Genomic DNA, 15,758 nt, shown 5'->3' on the forward strand with positions numbered 1-15,758 from the left:
GGTTGTTGTAAGATAAATGAGTTAATTTATGTAAAGGACTTACAATAGTGCCTAAAGTGGCATGTATTTCATTATTATTGTCATTATTATTGTTTCCCTATTGCTGCTATTTCTCAAAGAAAAACTCCAAAGCAACCAAAAAAGAAGTCAGTAATTATTTGTCATGGACATCCTGGCTGCCTTTCCAGCATCCTTTTCCCTGCCCTGATGGTGAGCCAGCTGTGTGACTTGGGGATAGAAGGTGGTGTGGCTCCATCCTTTAGCCTAAGCCAGTCATCCTAATCCCATCCAGTTGAAATAAATTCTGGGATGCCTAAATTAATTCAGTAAGAGTGAAGCTCAGGACGTTTGTCCCTTGGCTAGGATCAAACCTCCCACTTTCTTCCTGCTACAGCCCCCAGGGGCTGCCAGTCACCATTGTTCAACAATGAAGAAAGTCATCACAGGAGGAGGCTAAAACCAGTGCCATGATGCAGCTGTGCCTGAAGTCCACACGCTACCAGATCTTTTAACGATGGGAGCCACTAATCTCTCTTTATTGTTTAAACCTATTTGAGGTAGGTTTTTCTGTTACATGCATCCTCCCTGATACACTGTATGCCAGAGCCTCCAGGCCAAGCCCAACCTTACACCAGGCATTACCTGGATGATGTAAGACACTGACAAGCCTTTGGATGAAGCACTGATTGAGGAGAAACTCATGGTCACCAACAAGGCCACAATGAAAGTGACGATGTTCATGAGGACATCCGTTCTTAGAGCAAACCACCTGAGAGCACAGTTAAAGTACAGGAGGTGGCTGCTGTTTTCATCATTTAGCATCTTAAACATAAAATTAAGACACCAAACAAAACAGGAGATCAGGTTGTGCTTTCAGACTTGGCGTTAGGACTACTAAGAGAAATACGGCAAACAGAATTTTTTTAAAATTTTTATTAAGGTACGATTGATACACACTGTTATGAAGTTTTTGCATGAAAAAACAATGTGGTTACTACATTTACCCATATTATTAAGTCCCCACCCATACCCCAATGCAGTCACTGTCTATCAGTGCAGGAAGATGCCACAGATTCACTATGAAGGCAAAGGGAGTTTTAAATCAAGGGCCAATGTGCTCTCACACAGAAATTGCTTACAGAGATGAGCAAATAGCCACATTCTTTAAAATCTACTGCCATAGACATCTTGGATTTGTGCATATTTTGAGAAATCCCATGTGTCAGTAGAGTATGATATTAAGTAGGATCTTTCCATCTCTCCCAGAACTAGCAACTGGAACCCACATCTAAGAACAAAAGGTGCTAAGTACCTCATGTTCTCCCTTCAAAAGACCCCTCTAATGGAGTCAGACACCCCTCTAAAGGCCTTGAGGAACTGACAGTTGGCCTCCTTGATCTAATAAAAAGGTCCAGCATGGTGGTTTATGGAGGAGGTTACCTTTAGGGAGAATGAATGTTTGTGATGGTAGAGAAGGAAAGGAGGTTGCTTGATTGGTACCTTCCCCAAATCAGAGAAAGAAGGTCTAGGGCAATTGCTTATAAATCTAGGGGTCTCTTCAAGAAGAGAAGGGTGATATCTTGTACCCTTGTTGGGAGTTCACTGTGCCAAAGAGGAGAAGGAACACAGGGCAGAGTGAGAAGGAGGACACCGCCAGAGGGTGAGGGCAGGACCCACCCTGGAGCTCCTCATTCCCCAGACACATAGAAGGCTGATCTGCCCGTTCCTGTGATCCTACAGTTGAGAGCGCAGAGGGAAGATGAAATTGTTGCTGCAGCCTTGATGCGACATTCCTTGGTGTAAGGCAGAGAGGCCCCACATCAGACATACTCAGAGTGAGGCTGCCAGGCAGAGCTCACTGGAAAACCCAGGCAGATCTTGCCCATCAACAGTGCCCCGGAGACCTGCTAGGGATTTGGCCCTGTTGGAGCCTCCACCCTGCCATGCCACATCTGCACAGGCTGCTGGATCAGCAGGAATAAGCAGCAGAGAGGAGAGAATGACCCAGACACAAGCAGTCACCTAAGGATGTGTCCTTCCTGCCTCCATTCCCCTGCACCAGCATCAGAGAACCAGACTCAGAGAAAAGGGAGGGGATGTTTAAAAGAACAGACCAGGTGCTCCCCAATGACACAACTCTCCACCACACTCCACACACATGCAATGCAACATTCCTCCTCAAGACTCTAAGGGGGTGGGAAGGGCTGTGACTTGAATACATTCAACATTGAAATTTTAACTGGACTAAACTAACAATTAACCATAAGAGGTATCAGATTCAATTACCAGCAAAAGTTCCTTTGACCTACTGGGAAAGAGGCTTCATCAGAACAACCGGTAAAAATTATTGGGGGAAAAAAACCTTTCAATATTGAAACACCTAAATTGAAATGTTTAGGTGTACAATCCTCCATTGGTACAGTCTCAATGTCCTCAGACATTGCTTCCCCATCCTGTTCTAAAATTCCTGATAGGAATTCTTCTGGATACACCTCTGACTAGCCATGCCGGACCCATGGCACCCTTCTCCTTTCTGCTTCCACTCGAACCCATTTTTCCTAGAGCTTAGTTAAAATTATATTCTAAACAGTGTGGTGTTTCTGTCATGTAGCTATAAAGCTATAAATTCAACTGACAGATTAAGTGATTTAGAAGTCATGTGCACGGTTGGTTAGATTTCACAGAAACCTAAGAAGAAGCATCAGAAGGCTAGGATCAAATTGGATTTTCAACCAATCTCAAAGCCTTTTTTGGTGTTGTGGCATTTTTGTCTGGTGGCAAAAGCAATGTATGTCAGAAACCCAAGCCCTCTGGAAAGTCCATGACAGGAAATCAAGTATTACAAGAGAGACACCATTATGTAGGACTCTGCTGTCCTACAGGATTCTCTCAGAAACCTTGGAGGAGAATCTGCAATAAGACAAAGCTTGAATCTGTTTTGTTTGTCATGAGTGAGTCGATGGGTGGCTCCATAGACAGGACATTTCCTCGTGACCAGGAAATCAGAAGGGTCAGTGTGTGATGCAGGACTCTTGACGGATGATGTTCTGGTCAAACTAACAGAACTAGTTGCTGACTGAACAAAAGACAAGCTGGGACACCAAGTCTTCACTGAGATACTGGGTGCCCAAGTGAAGGATGAGAAAGAGAAAGAATTGGGTGCAAACTCTGAAGTGTGTATTAGGTTTTTAAGGCAGAAAAAGATAAAGGAGAGAAAAAAAAAAAGGGCATCCATGTGGCAAAGACTGCTCAGACTCACCATACTCCATTTTCTTTTCCTACAGACACGATGGGACTACATTTCCCAGCCTCCCTTGCAGTCAGGTGAGCCCATGTGAGTGAAAACTGGACAATGAATGGACAGAAATGATGAGTATCTTCACTGGGGCTGACTCATAACATTTCCCCAGAGTCCTACACCCCAACTCTCTCCCCTTATCTTCCAGTTAGACAAAAACCCTGAAGCCCTCAGATGGAAAAGCTCCCAGATGGAAAGATTTTGAAGCAGATCCCCTACTCCTGCCCCATGGATCCTCATTAAATTGTTCATTCATCATGACTTAAGTCACATGTATTAGGTTCAGCTCCTAAAATCTGGAGTGTTTGTTACCACAGTGAGCCTATTGTGGTTGATACAACTTATATGGTATTTTACAAGTTTGAAGATGGAAGACTCCAGAGAAATTTCCTAATCTAGTTTCTACATTTTAAAAAGAAGGAAGTTGGTTTATTCACCAAGTGAAATATAATATGTCCTTTAAAATCTGTTTTTACAAGGAATATGTAATAACTTGAAAAATCCTATTTAAAAATGAAATAAGACAAAAATGATTATCAATACTTAAGGAAAATAAAAGGCCAGAGGAAATAAATGAATATATTAAAAAGATTTTGGTCAGGCGTCTGTTAGGTGATTTTTTTTCTTCTTTTCCATGCTTTTTCCTATTTTCTTGAACTGAACACACTTCACTTTGAGAGCAAAAAAATGAAACATGTCCATCCCCATACTGAGTTGCCACTGAATGGGCTCACACTGGCACCCAGACACTGGGAAGAAAGGCCTAGTGTTCTACAGTGCTCCTCCTCCATTCTACTGGCTCTTTATCTGCAGTGAGTACCCAGCAGCCCAGACGTCCCTTCTCAGAGCCAGAAAGCCACCTGTTCCTGTGACCTCCCATTGGGGTCAGTGTGAAGTGGGAAACCAGTGTCAGGACTCACTTGCTGATGCAGCCCTCCTTCCGGTCATAGGAGTGGCTGGTGCCCAGGCCCTGCACAGACAAGGTGATGTGGGAGAACCGGGGTGACCGGCTGACGTTCTCCACTTTCTTGAGCTCCTGGACTCCTCTATGGAAAATGCTGTGGGGAAAGCAAGAGGGGCCGCAAAGCCCACGAGTGTGTTTACCCTCAGCCATGCAGATCCGTCTGTCCCCTCAATACATTTAGGTCAGATGAGTGCAGTCCAACCAGGGAGAAGGGGTTAGCCAAGCATTCTCCTCTAGGAGTGCCCATCCCAGCTATGTGAGAAGCCAGGGTGCAGAAATGTGAGCCACCCCTTCCTGTGGTCTCAGTGCAGAGTGCTTCTCGCTGTGTGTGTTGCTGCAGGAGATCTGATTCCAGTCTTTGAAGACCAGATTTTTTCATACAGTTCAGCTGCTAATACCAGCCAACTACTTCTGGGTGCCCAGCCAAAGAAAAGGTGATCTGTTCTGGTTCTGAAGGAAATTCCAGTGTGTCAGCTGCCAATACATGGTCTTCTAAAAGCATTTCACACATAATTTTGAACCAACATCATCATAGCCTCAGGATCTGACTAGAACAAAACCCTCCATGGGTGCAGCTCCCTGGTGTTGAAGGTCCAGGAGCCTGGTGCTGGTGGGACTCCCATCCTCATGTGTATACATTGGCAGGCTGGCCCATGACCATGAATCTAATTTGCCCTGTTGACTCAGCTGCAACTCACCCAAGGGAAAGGAAGAGAAAGCCCTATTAGCTCAGAGCTCAAGTGAGTTAGTTGGAAACATTTGCAGGATTCAGTCACAGCCAACTCTGGTCTGGCCTATCTTTGTAGCTTGAAGTCGGGGTACAGAACAGTGACAAACGTTTTGCTAAGTAAATCAACGGCATAAACAGGAGAGTAGACAGAGCAATGGTAGGACAAACACACACAAAGATCACAAATATGGACACCAGCCCAAGGAGTCCACTTTAAGAGGTGGCATCCAGCATATGCTTATTTGTGTAAAGGATTTACAGGAGCTATTTTATTTGGTCATGACAATAAACCCTTGAGGCTGGACACAGTGGCCACGGGTCCTTCTCTGAGTCACCAGAGAGGCAGTGGAGACTGAGGTGAGAGCCCTGCCCCGTGAGTCCCAGGACCTGGAGCTAGCCGCTCCCACAGCCACCCCAGCCCCCACCCAGGGCCCAGGACTCCCATCAGCCTCTCCAGCCCTGATGCGTTCCTACACCACTGTTTCGCTGTCTGCTGGGGCTCCTCGGACTTTCTCCACAAACTTAAAACACCCAACACCAAAGCCACAGTCCTGATTACCCAAACTGCTTCTCCTCCTGTGTCATCCGAACTGCTCCTCATGTCACTCTCATCTTGGACTCATCTATGGCCTCTCCCACCCCAACCCCAACAACTATCTCAAAAATGGCTCCCAGCTCCACATCTCATTTCTGTCCCTGCTGCTGTGGCTTATGTCTCATCTCTCACTCAGACTCTCCCATCCTATCCTCCTGCCCTGATCTTTCCATAGCTCTGTCCACCCTCCACACTGTGCCAAAACAGTATTTCTAAAACTGGGTTCTGAGGGTTGGTATCCCCAGATAAAAATGAACATCCCTGTTTATAGGTGGAAGTGGGCCCAGGATTTGTGGACTGAATCCTTTTCAATGTGGAGGACCCTCTTTAAGAATGTCAGTGTCCAGCCCTGAGCTGGGCACATTTAGGAGCACAATAAACATTTTATTGAGTTTTTCTGAAACTCAATTTCTATAACACTGTATTGTGTTTCTAATTTACAAGACACTTAGAGTCCTATAGTCCCATTATCCTCACAAGAGCTCCCCTGGAACAGGTGAGGCATATGTTTTGACGAGGACCATTTCAGAGGCAAGAAACTGAGGCTTGCAGCGTTCTCTGACTTCCCCAAGGCTTTCCAGCCAAGCTGAGGCTCTGGTGCAGACTTCTCTGATTTCCAACCCTCTGGCCTCACACAATACCCAGTATGCTGCCTGCTGAGAACTCCAGCTTTCCCACCAACAGGGAGGAGCTGGGTTCCTGGAAGACTGGGGTTCATCTGCCTTCCTGCTTCCCCCCAGGGTGGGCACAAAGGTGGGCACAGAGCAGAGCCTCAGGAGGGCTCCCCAATGCAATGCAGCCTGAAGCCTTTCCCTAACCACATCAATGCTATTTCTCAAAAGCTCAAGAGTGACTGGGGCTGGACTCTCTTCTCCAGCAGCAGAAATGGCAGAGTCCATGGTTAAGAACATAGCAGCAGACAGACAGCAACCATGGTTACTAGTTTCCTGCCCTAGGACCAGTAACCTAACCTCCTAGTCATAGTCACCGCTCACTGTTGCTCTGAGGCTAAAATGCCAGATGTGCAAATTGCTTAGTGGAGCACCTGGCATTCATCACTACTAAAAATCAGCATGCTCCGCCATTCAGGGAAGATGGCAAGGATTCATTATCAGCTGGTACTACCCCGTCACTGTGCACAGTTAACCAAATGCATTAAGTTTGGTTTGCTCCTTTTTAAATAGTGCATTGATCTACCATAAAAGAATTAAGAAGCCTACAGCAAGGCCAGCCAGGACCAAAAGGATAGCAGGAAACCCAGCAGCCAGTATCACGAGAATAAACAACACCATAAAAAACTGCTGCAGAAAGCTCTCTGCATGAAACGGCAGCCTCACATCCAGCTCATCCATATCCTTGGAAAAACGATTCATTAGCCTGCCAGCAAGAGGCGTGTCAAAGAAGCTCATTGGGCTCTTTGGGATCTGTGGAAAAATCAGAGACTCAGTGTCGAGGTGCATGTTTGATAAACCCAGCCACTCTGCTGGGGCCAGGATTGTGTGTGCAGGGCCTGAAGGTTTGCCCGGGGCCCAGCACAAACTGCCAGGTGATCCTGGGAAAGTGCAGATGCTCCCCATTCTTACGGCCACTGGCCCTGAAAATGTGAGAGAGGTTTGGCCTCTGTGGGGAACCTCAGGGAAAGCCTTTGCCTGTTAGGCTTCCCTCCAAGTCTCGGGTGCCGACTGGGGTGCCTTTGGAGGAGGGAGGGATTTTGTGCCCTAGGGCAATAAAAAGCCAAGTTCCACCATGTCTGTCTGCCCCTAAAGTACAGGCCACAACTGTGTGCTCTGGCCAGGGCCCATGGTAACCCCTGGCTGCCGCCCACTGCAACAGTGGGATGAGGAGGAGGCCGGGAGCACTTGCTGAGGCCCTGGAGGTACTCAGGCCTCTTTGGAGCTGGAAATGCCTTCTTGGGCTGAACAGGTCTGCTCCAGTGTGATGTCCTCAGGGAAACCTTCCTAACCACCCACCTCACACCCCAGCCTAGCCTGAGGACCGTGACACACCCTCACAGTTTGGCAAAACCCCTGGAGCTTGCCTTCGCAGTTGGTAGTCAAGTATCAGAGACTCTTCCTAGACTCAGCTGTAAGCTCCATGAGCACTGTGTCTATCCCCGGAGCTCAGCACAGTGCCTGGTACACCAAAGGTGCTCAATAAACCTTGTTGACTGAATAACCAGATGCACGTGAAGCCCTGGAGGCTGTACCTTGTCAAACACTCCCTCGTGTAGTGAGAAGGATGCCATCGATGTGGTCTTGGTGAAGGTGAAGTCTTTGGTGACACCAAACACCAGCACAGACACCATGCTCCCTGCGTACACCCACCAGTACACATGCTGCTCGGTGTCTGCCAGCACTGTGCCAATCTCACACATGCTCTTGTTGCTCTGGGGCCCACACATCATCTTTGGAGAAAAATGAGAGAAGCATCAAGAACTGGTAAACTGTCAGGAGAAATGGGAATTTTCCAGAGAATCTTTACAGTGAGAAGAAACTAAAAAGAGGTATGTAATTGTTAAGAATGAGTTAGGCAGTAAAATCAAGTCGATTCCCTTTGGGGGTTTCTGAGCTTTGCATGGGTTCTCCCTGCTGGGCTTTCTGACCCCAAAGGGCACCCAGCTTCTGAGACTTGACATAGTCAGTGGGAAAAGCAAGCAGGCAGGCCTGGGGCAGGCAACCCAGAAGCTAACTGTGCCCCATGAGACCAGAGGTGTGGCTGGGCCAGAAGGTCATGGAAGCAAAGGAAACCTGGATTCCACGAGGCCAGCCGAACAACCCCTGTGGCCCCAGACAAAGCAGAGATTCAGGACCTACCTGAGGGGCTACCAGGCCTTCCGGGAGACTCAGGGGGCTTCTTTGTTCAGTGAGCCAGCCCCATGGCCCCCTCTGTCCCCTGGTCCTGGGCACTGGCCCACTGCCTGGAGTCCCTGATAGGGAGATGGGAGTCTGGTAAGCCAGGGGATTCGAGGGGGACTCAAAGAGACCACAGCATGATGCTCCATCCCCTGCTAGGAAGGAGACACATTTTTGCTAGCATTTCTAGGGAGAGGCAGTCTCCTCCTCCTGAGAAATTGGCAGTTTCATTTTTCTCTGAGCTGTGTGGGAAAAGTCAAGACTGCCTTTGGAGAGCAAACAAGCATCTTCCTCTAAATACCATCTTGCTGATTATAGCCATAGCAGAAATGTAAACAAATGAACCAATGGCTAATGGATGAACAGCCATTAAAGCAAACCATCTCCAGAGCTAATTGGTGAAAGGCCCGGCCCAAACGGAGGACGCATTGCTGTGCTTTACACTGTCCGGGGATCGGGGGTAAACACACAGGTCTGCCATTGTTGCTGCATGCTCAATCAACCAATGGCATAGGTCTACTGGGGAAGCACCATGCCTGAGGGAGGCTCCACCCTGACCTGAAACCTGGGGCTTTCCAAGGAAAGGGCTCTTCATGAGCCTGCAAGGATCTGGAGAACATTCCAGAGATGGCTCTCTTTCTGCACAGAACAGGACCCTCTGTTGGCTTCTCCCCTTGGGAAAACCCAACTCCAGGAAGACTGCAGCAGCCTCTCCCCTGCCTGTATCTTCCTCAATTCCGCCTTACTTCGGTTGTCATAGCAACAGAGCTGTACCAAAATGTGATCTTGGAGGATGGGCAGGCAACTCCACAGCATTTCCTGTGACTCCAGGAAAGCTTTGAAACCATTGTCCAAAAGCTGGGAGGGTTTCCAGCAAGGTCCAGCTAGAGCAGACATCCCGTTCCTTTCTAGGAGGGCCCTTGCCTAGACAGGCCCTTAGGAAGCAGACAGCCAGTGTCCAAGAAAGACACCAAATGGTCATCGTGCAGCACAACCAGGGACTGAGTCTGACTATTGCATGTCCTGTCTTGTAGGGGGACTTTGAGGAACAGAGCCAGATGGAACCCTCTGACACCAGGCACTGTCAACAGATACCAGTTTCTCTTCAGAGGCAGGAAGACAAGAATCCATGTTGGGCTTCCCCAACCTCTCCCATGACCTCCTCAGACGCACCTTACAACAGAGGCTGCAAAACTGGCCCTATCCTGTACCAGCATGACACCACAGACAGGCTGCCTTAGCTTGGTGCAATACTTTTAACCAGTGCTTCCTTTAAAACCTGAAGGTCACATAAAAATCTGGATGCCCTGATTGTCTTAAAAGTCCAAAGGGGATTGATTTTATGAGTTGAATTGTGTAAAGTAATGAACTGACCTCAACTTCATGGGACGTGACTGTGGGAGGTTCACTCTGTGGTGCTGTGTGGGGTGCATTCAGACTCTGTCAACCACTGACTCATTTCCTAGGGCGGAAAGGGAAACTCACCTGCAAGCCTTTGTCTAGCCAAAGACCCAGCCACCAGCTGCTGAATGCAGAACTGCCAATCATCAGGAAAAGAGGGACACTACAAATAGAGAGAGGAGGTAGCCTGCAAGAGGAGGGAAGAGGTCCGAGAGGGTTACAGAAGTGAGGGGGCTGCAGGGAGCTTATCTTTCTCAAGGCCCAATGCTGGTGAGAAATTCAAAGCCTACAGGAAAAGGGGCCCCACCCCTGAGAAACACCTTCCAGGCTGATGGGATAAGTCTGGTTATTGGGACTCTGAACTCCAGTGAGGGCATCTGTTCTACACGGCTGGAAAGTGGGTTCAAATTGGCAACATATTGGAAAAACCACTAATATGCACTCAAATACAAGTGACTCAGCATTCTTTAAAATCAAACAAACAAAAACCCAGCCTTGCTGGGGAGAGACAGGGAATGAAACTGTAAGGTGTTTTGTACACAGAGGTGGGACTCTTGCTTTGAAGGCAGGCAGTGAACTGACGGCTGTAGTACTCAGTGACAGAGAGCAAGGTTACAGAACAGCCATAGCAGGGCCATGCTGCTGCTCACTCAGTTTCAATAGAGTCTGGCAGCTTTAATGGAGATGAAAGGTGATTCCATTTAAAAGGCTGCATTATCAGACTTGAGATTTGGGGGGGTGGGGAATATTAGCATTGATAAATGGCCCTAAACATAAAGAGAGTAATTGTTAAAGATATCATAAAACATGTGCCCAGTAGTTGACAAAAGGGTTTTTCAATGCAAATTAAATCAAGAAACCTGTTGTTTTATACCAAACCTCCAGAAGCCTTGATGCACGCATGATACGTTTTCCAGGTCACGGTTCCTTCCTGGGGGGATTCAGTCTGAACGAGTGGTGCAGAGGAACTATGGAGACAAACACATGTCCTGCGGTCCCCATTGGCTGTTCTCACCCTTCCTTCCATTCACCCTACACTTGAAAATTTCTAACACTCTTGCTCATTTTATTTGATTCGATCCTCCCCACAGCCGTGTAAGGCTGGTGGCTTTCAATATTTCAAGAAATACTTATCAAACACCTACTATGTGCACAGTCCTGGGCAACAGGGGTTGTCTTGCTCTAGTTCTCCAGAAGCAGATCCCAAAAAGAGGATATGAATACATGCAGTTTATTCAGGAGCTGAAGAGAGGTTAAGGGAAGGAAAGGCAAAAATAAAAGGCATCTATTCATCACCTCCCGTGGACAACTGGAGCTTAAGCCGACGGAGAGAAATCTTGGAGCCAGTGTAGAACACATACCTCAGAGGTTTTTCACCTGACATGAAGGATCTGGGATATTTCTACACCAACTCCCATTGGCCAGTGTGTGAGGGCTTCTCCCTGGGGGTTAATTCCCTAGCACCTCTAGCTTGACCTGAGGCTGACAGCTACCAGAGAGAGCCCCCAGGCAAAGGACTGCAGAGGTGGCAGCTGGGTGTCCAGCTCCACGCACTGCAGGGCTAGGGGCACCCACATCACCTGCTGCAGGGTGAGCAAGATGGAAAAGGCATCTATTCATCACCCTCTGTGGACAACTGGAGCTTAAGCCGATGGAGAGAAATCTTGCTGCAGAAGCCCAGGGCATCTTCCTAGGACAGCCACGGAATGGACTCTTGATTCCCTTCACTTGGCTGTCCCATGTCCTCTCCATGTCCCAAAGGGAAGAAAAAATGACTCAAGTTCTCACGGAAACAACCCTCAGAGGCACAGGGCTGCTGATTAAAGCAGCCCCCACAGCCAGGACTGAATGTGCATCTCCACAGAGAAGCATGAAATGTCAGCTCCAAAGCAGAATCCTCACCCATACGTGGCTTTTATAAGCAGACATAAATATAGCTAGACAAGGGGCACCCCTGCACATGGGCTCTCTGTACCCTCCCCAACGGAGAAAGCTGTCACACGTCAAGGTGCCTCCATGCATAGAGCTGCTATTATACATCGGCCTGGGAACCTTTGCACTTCTTTGAAAATGTTCAGCCTGACTTTCCCTCATTGTGCCTCCCTCTGGGACTGCAAAAAGAGGGAGCCACCTCAGTGGGTCAGCAGAGCCTAATGAACAGCATCCTGGGGTACCAAAGGGACTGGTCAAATCTCCCTGGAGCCCTCCAGCCCATTCAGGAGTGTTGCTGAGGCTCTGTTCATGTTTGCTGAATTTTAGAAATTACCCTGATGCCCGGTGTGGCAGGTAGTACCGACTTTAGCTGGCCCCCTTCCTATAGCCACTGGAGCACTCACCTTGACGCTCTCACTTTCCTCTCCAGGGCAGTGGGGAATCGGGTAAGGGGGAAAAGAGGAGCAGGGCTTCCTCTCTCCACAGGACCCCTAATCCGGAGCAACCTGGAGTGTTCCTGGGAAAGCATGGAAGAGATGGCTAGGTACCTCACTTCAGCCTTGGCAGCCTTCAGAGCATTAAAAATACATTATCTTTCCAAAAATATTTCATGCATGCATTTTTCACAAGCACTTAATGGTGCCAAATATCATCAATTCGAAGACTCACTTTTTTTTTCTCACATTTTAACATCTCTGAAATCAGGATGTGCCTTCCATTCGGTAGTATGCCATATTGTTTAATTGGCAGAGATTTTTCTTTCTAAGTGGTACCTAAAATAATGGTGATATTAAAATCGATGGCATCTTAAATCTTATGAAATATACGAAGTCCTTTTTTCTTAACAACACATTACTAAGGAACAGAACTCTCTTGGAAAGCCACCTCACTATGGACACCTTGAAGAAAGAGACTATGGACTTAGATCCTTGTTCTCTTAGTGCCCAGAGTAAGTCAGGGTACAGAGCAGGTGCTCAACCAATGTTGAGCAGCTGGAGGGGTGGAAGGTAACAGTGGGGAGGAGAAGAGGCAGCTTGGCCCGCCTGCACTCTCGTCCCTCATGCCCTCAGCCCCAAGCCCCTCCCCCTTCCCTACTTCCACATGCATGCATACAGTGTCCCTGGAAAACTCCTACATGTCCTTGAAGGACCAGTCCAAAGGCTGCTGCCTCTATCATTGCTCCCACCACCTCATCTGTTAGTCCCACCCTAATCCCCCATTACTCTTACCACAGTTTTCTAGGATTACCCACTTGCCTGTGACTCCCACCAGACCATAAGATCCTGAGGACAGGAGCACATTTTCTTTCTGTCCTTAGATTAGCTTAGTGCCTGGCACATGGTGGGCTGCTTAGTCCACTTGTGGAAAGAATGAATGACCTTATCCCACCCTAATCTCTTCCCTGCTATATAATCCTTTCTCAATGCCCCTCATAAAGAGTGGGAAGCATCTCTAATATGTGCTTTTGCCCTTCATGTCTGTGAATTCCTTTAATCTTTCCAACTACTGCTAATAAAAATAAAAACTACTATTAAGGGTTACTATATGTCAGGCACCGTGCTAATCATTTTTTGTATAGTTTCTTACATAATCTTTGCAAGGTCCTATGAGGTTGACACTACTATTTTCACATTCTGTGGACTAAGAAACTAAAGTTCAGAGTGGCCAAGTACTTTGCTCAAAATCATAAAACTGTTTGTGGTTGAGGCAGAATTTGGACTCTGACTGTTGAACCTCAAGGCTTACACAACAGCCAACCATATAATTTGGAAATCCAAAAGGGCATACACTATGCACACTTCTTTATCCCAAATGGTAGATATTCAACAGATATTTAAGAGTGTATAACTGAAGGAATAAATGGTAAGTACCTTTATGTCTACAAATTCTGAGTCTGTTTCAGATTCTTTTCCTTCATCTTTCTCATCTCCTGGAACCAAGACTAGGGTGAGAAATAAAGAGAGATCTGTGTCCACTCATGAGCTATGAGTAATAAGAGAGGTATGGCTCAAACTTGGGGTGTACCAGCATCTTCATCTCCTTCAGCAGGGCTCTCCTTAAGGGCTTCCACCATTGCTGCATTGTAGATATGCTCAGGATTGTGGGGACAAAATGAAGTTCTTTCTGAAAGCTAAGAGACAGAACTTTTTCCAGGCCAAAAATCATGAGGGCCATCACCCAAGGTCTTGCACCCAGGTCTGGAAGAGTTACCTTGAATTGCAGCCCTCTGAGGTTGTGGATTCATTTTGCATAGTGCCCTCTCTCTTCCATTAACTCCTTGTGGGTTCCTTTTTCACAAATCTCTCCATCTTCTAACAAAATGACCTCATCGCAGGACTCCAAGAACTGCAGAAATATTAAAATGATCTGCAATGAACTTCCTCACTGGTAAGAGAGAGAGAAGAATGCCATGCACACTCCCATCCAGCAGCGTCTCAGGCTCATCCAGAATAGGGGCTCTCAACCTTGGCGCTGTTGATGTTGAGGGCCAGATAATTCTTTGCTGTGGCGGGGCTGTCCTGTGCATGGTAGGATGGTTAGCAGCCTCCCTGGCCTCTACCCACTAGGTGCCAGTAGCACCCCTTCCCCAGTTATAACAAGCAAAAATGTCCCCAGACATTGATTGCCAAATGCACTCAAGGGGCCAAAATGGTCCATGGTTTGGGAAGCACTGATCTAGCGCTCACAAGTCTCACGAGCACAAAGGGGATCTTTGGTTGTCACTGTAAAGCACACTGAAACTAGCTTTGATGCTGCTCCCTAAATGAACTGCCCTGCTAAGAAACCTGTTCATGGAGATTTGGATGTGAAATCAACAAAGTCAGTGCAGACAGGATTTGGTGGAGAGGGATTCTGACCTTACAAGCCCACCTCATCATCCTCATCTAGCCCAGGAGAAACAGAATGGTGCCCCTGGCCTGAGGAGTTTACACCAGCTTTTCCTGTACAATAAAAATATAGTTACATTTAACTGGGCAGTCCACATTTTGCCCAAAGCACTTGTTTTTCTAATTCGAATTCCCTTCATTTTCACATCACTCCTAAGATCAAAGAGTTCTGCTAAGAGGGGTTTTCCTTTCATTTGGAATGAAACAGAGCTCTCCCCATAGGATCAACCGATCTAAGGGCAGGAAGCCCCTCCTAAAGACAGGCAAGATGCTGTGAGATTTAAGATGGTTCTGCCCAAAGAAGTCTTTGCAATACAGGCCAGAGATCCTCCCTCTGAACTTCAGGGTCCACCTAAGGTCAAATCAACCTTTGATGCTCTTGATTTGAAGCCTGAGAGAAGGAGCTACATTTGGTCACTGTCCGCCCAATATGGGGTCTGAGGGTGGTGCCCAAAAGGCCAACTGTCAGCAGTTCAGCCAGCTTGGATGGCTCCCCTGGGCTAACTGCCCAGTTCTCTGTCCACTTTCCTGGACACCCCAAGCAGGAAGAACCTGGCTATTAAATGTCCAGTTGAGACATTTTCTGGGAGAGCCTTTTTCCTGAAAATAACCTCTCACCTTTGCACAGCATCTTCTAAATTTACAAAGCCTGATCTCACTTCTTATCTTTCGACCTTCCACAATGCAGTAAAGAAAGCAGGCAGCTTTATTATCAGCCCATCTTCCAGCTGGGGAAACCCTATGAGAGCCCCACAGCATTTTCTGCCTGCCTGGGTACATGCGTTCCAGCCCCAGGAGCTCCTGGTGAAGGCCCTCTGGCTAGTGATCCCAGCTCACGCCAGTGAGATTTGGCATTATTTGAGCGGCTTTGTTTTGCAAACACTCAAAATCTGACCCTGGGTTGGATTTCAGTGGTCAGCCACTGGCCTGATTTAATCTGTTTCCTCAGGTAATAGAATACCAATCTGCAGCCCAAGCACTCGGAAGCATCTGCAATGCCTGTGGCCTGAGAGTAAAAGCTGCAGAGAAACGTTCTGGAAAAGTCCAAGGGCTCCGGTTCAGGGGCTCTGAGACCTCTCCTCCACAAAAATGGACAGC

The 15,758-nt window shown here is 47.5% G+C and overlaps 1 protein-coding gene across 1 annotated transcript in view; it reads right to left on the minus strand.

Moving 5' to 3' along the window:
- The window catches only part of ABCC12 (ATP binding cassette subfamily C member 12), a 57,329-nt gene that overhangs the window by 11,817 nt on the left and 29,754 nt on the right, over positions 1-15,758 (minus strand). Inside the window, 10 exon segments of the mRNA XM_073225624.1 lie at positions 643-829; positions 4,219-4,356; positions 6,785-7,011; positions 7,794-7,991; positions 9,925-9,995; positions 9,998-10,027; positions 10,720-10,806; positions 13,640-13,714; positions 13,798-13,872; positions 13,983-14,118. Coding sequence (XP_073081725.1) covers positions 643-829; positions 4,219-4,356; positions 6,785-7,011; positions 7,794-7,991; positions 9,925-9,995; positions 9,998-10,027; positions 10,720-10,806; positions 13,640-13,714; positions 13,798-13,872; positions 13,983-14,118 — 1,224 coding nt within the window.

The sequence above is a fragment of the Manis javanica genome, chromosome 17 (genome assembly GCF_040802235.1).
Source record: "Manis javanica isolate MJ-LG chromosome 17, MJ_LKY, whole genome shotgun sequence".
Lineage (NCBI taxonomy): Eukaryota > Metazoa > Chordata > Mammalia > Pholidota > Manidae > Manis > Manis javanica.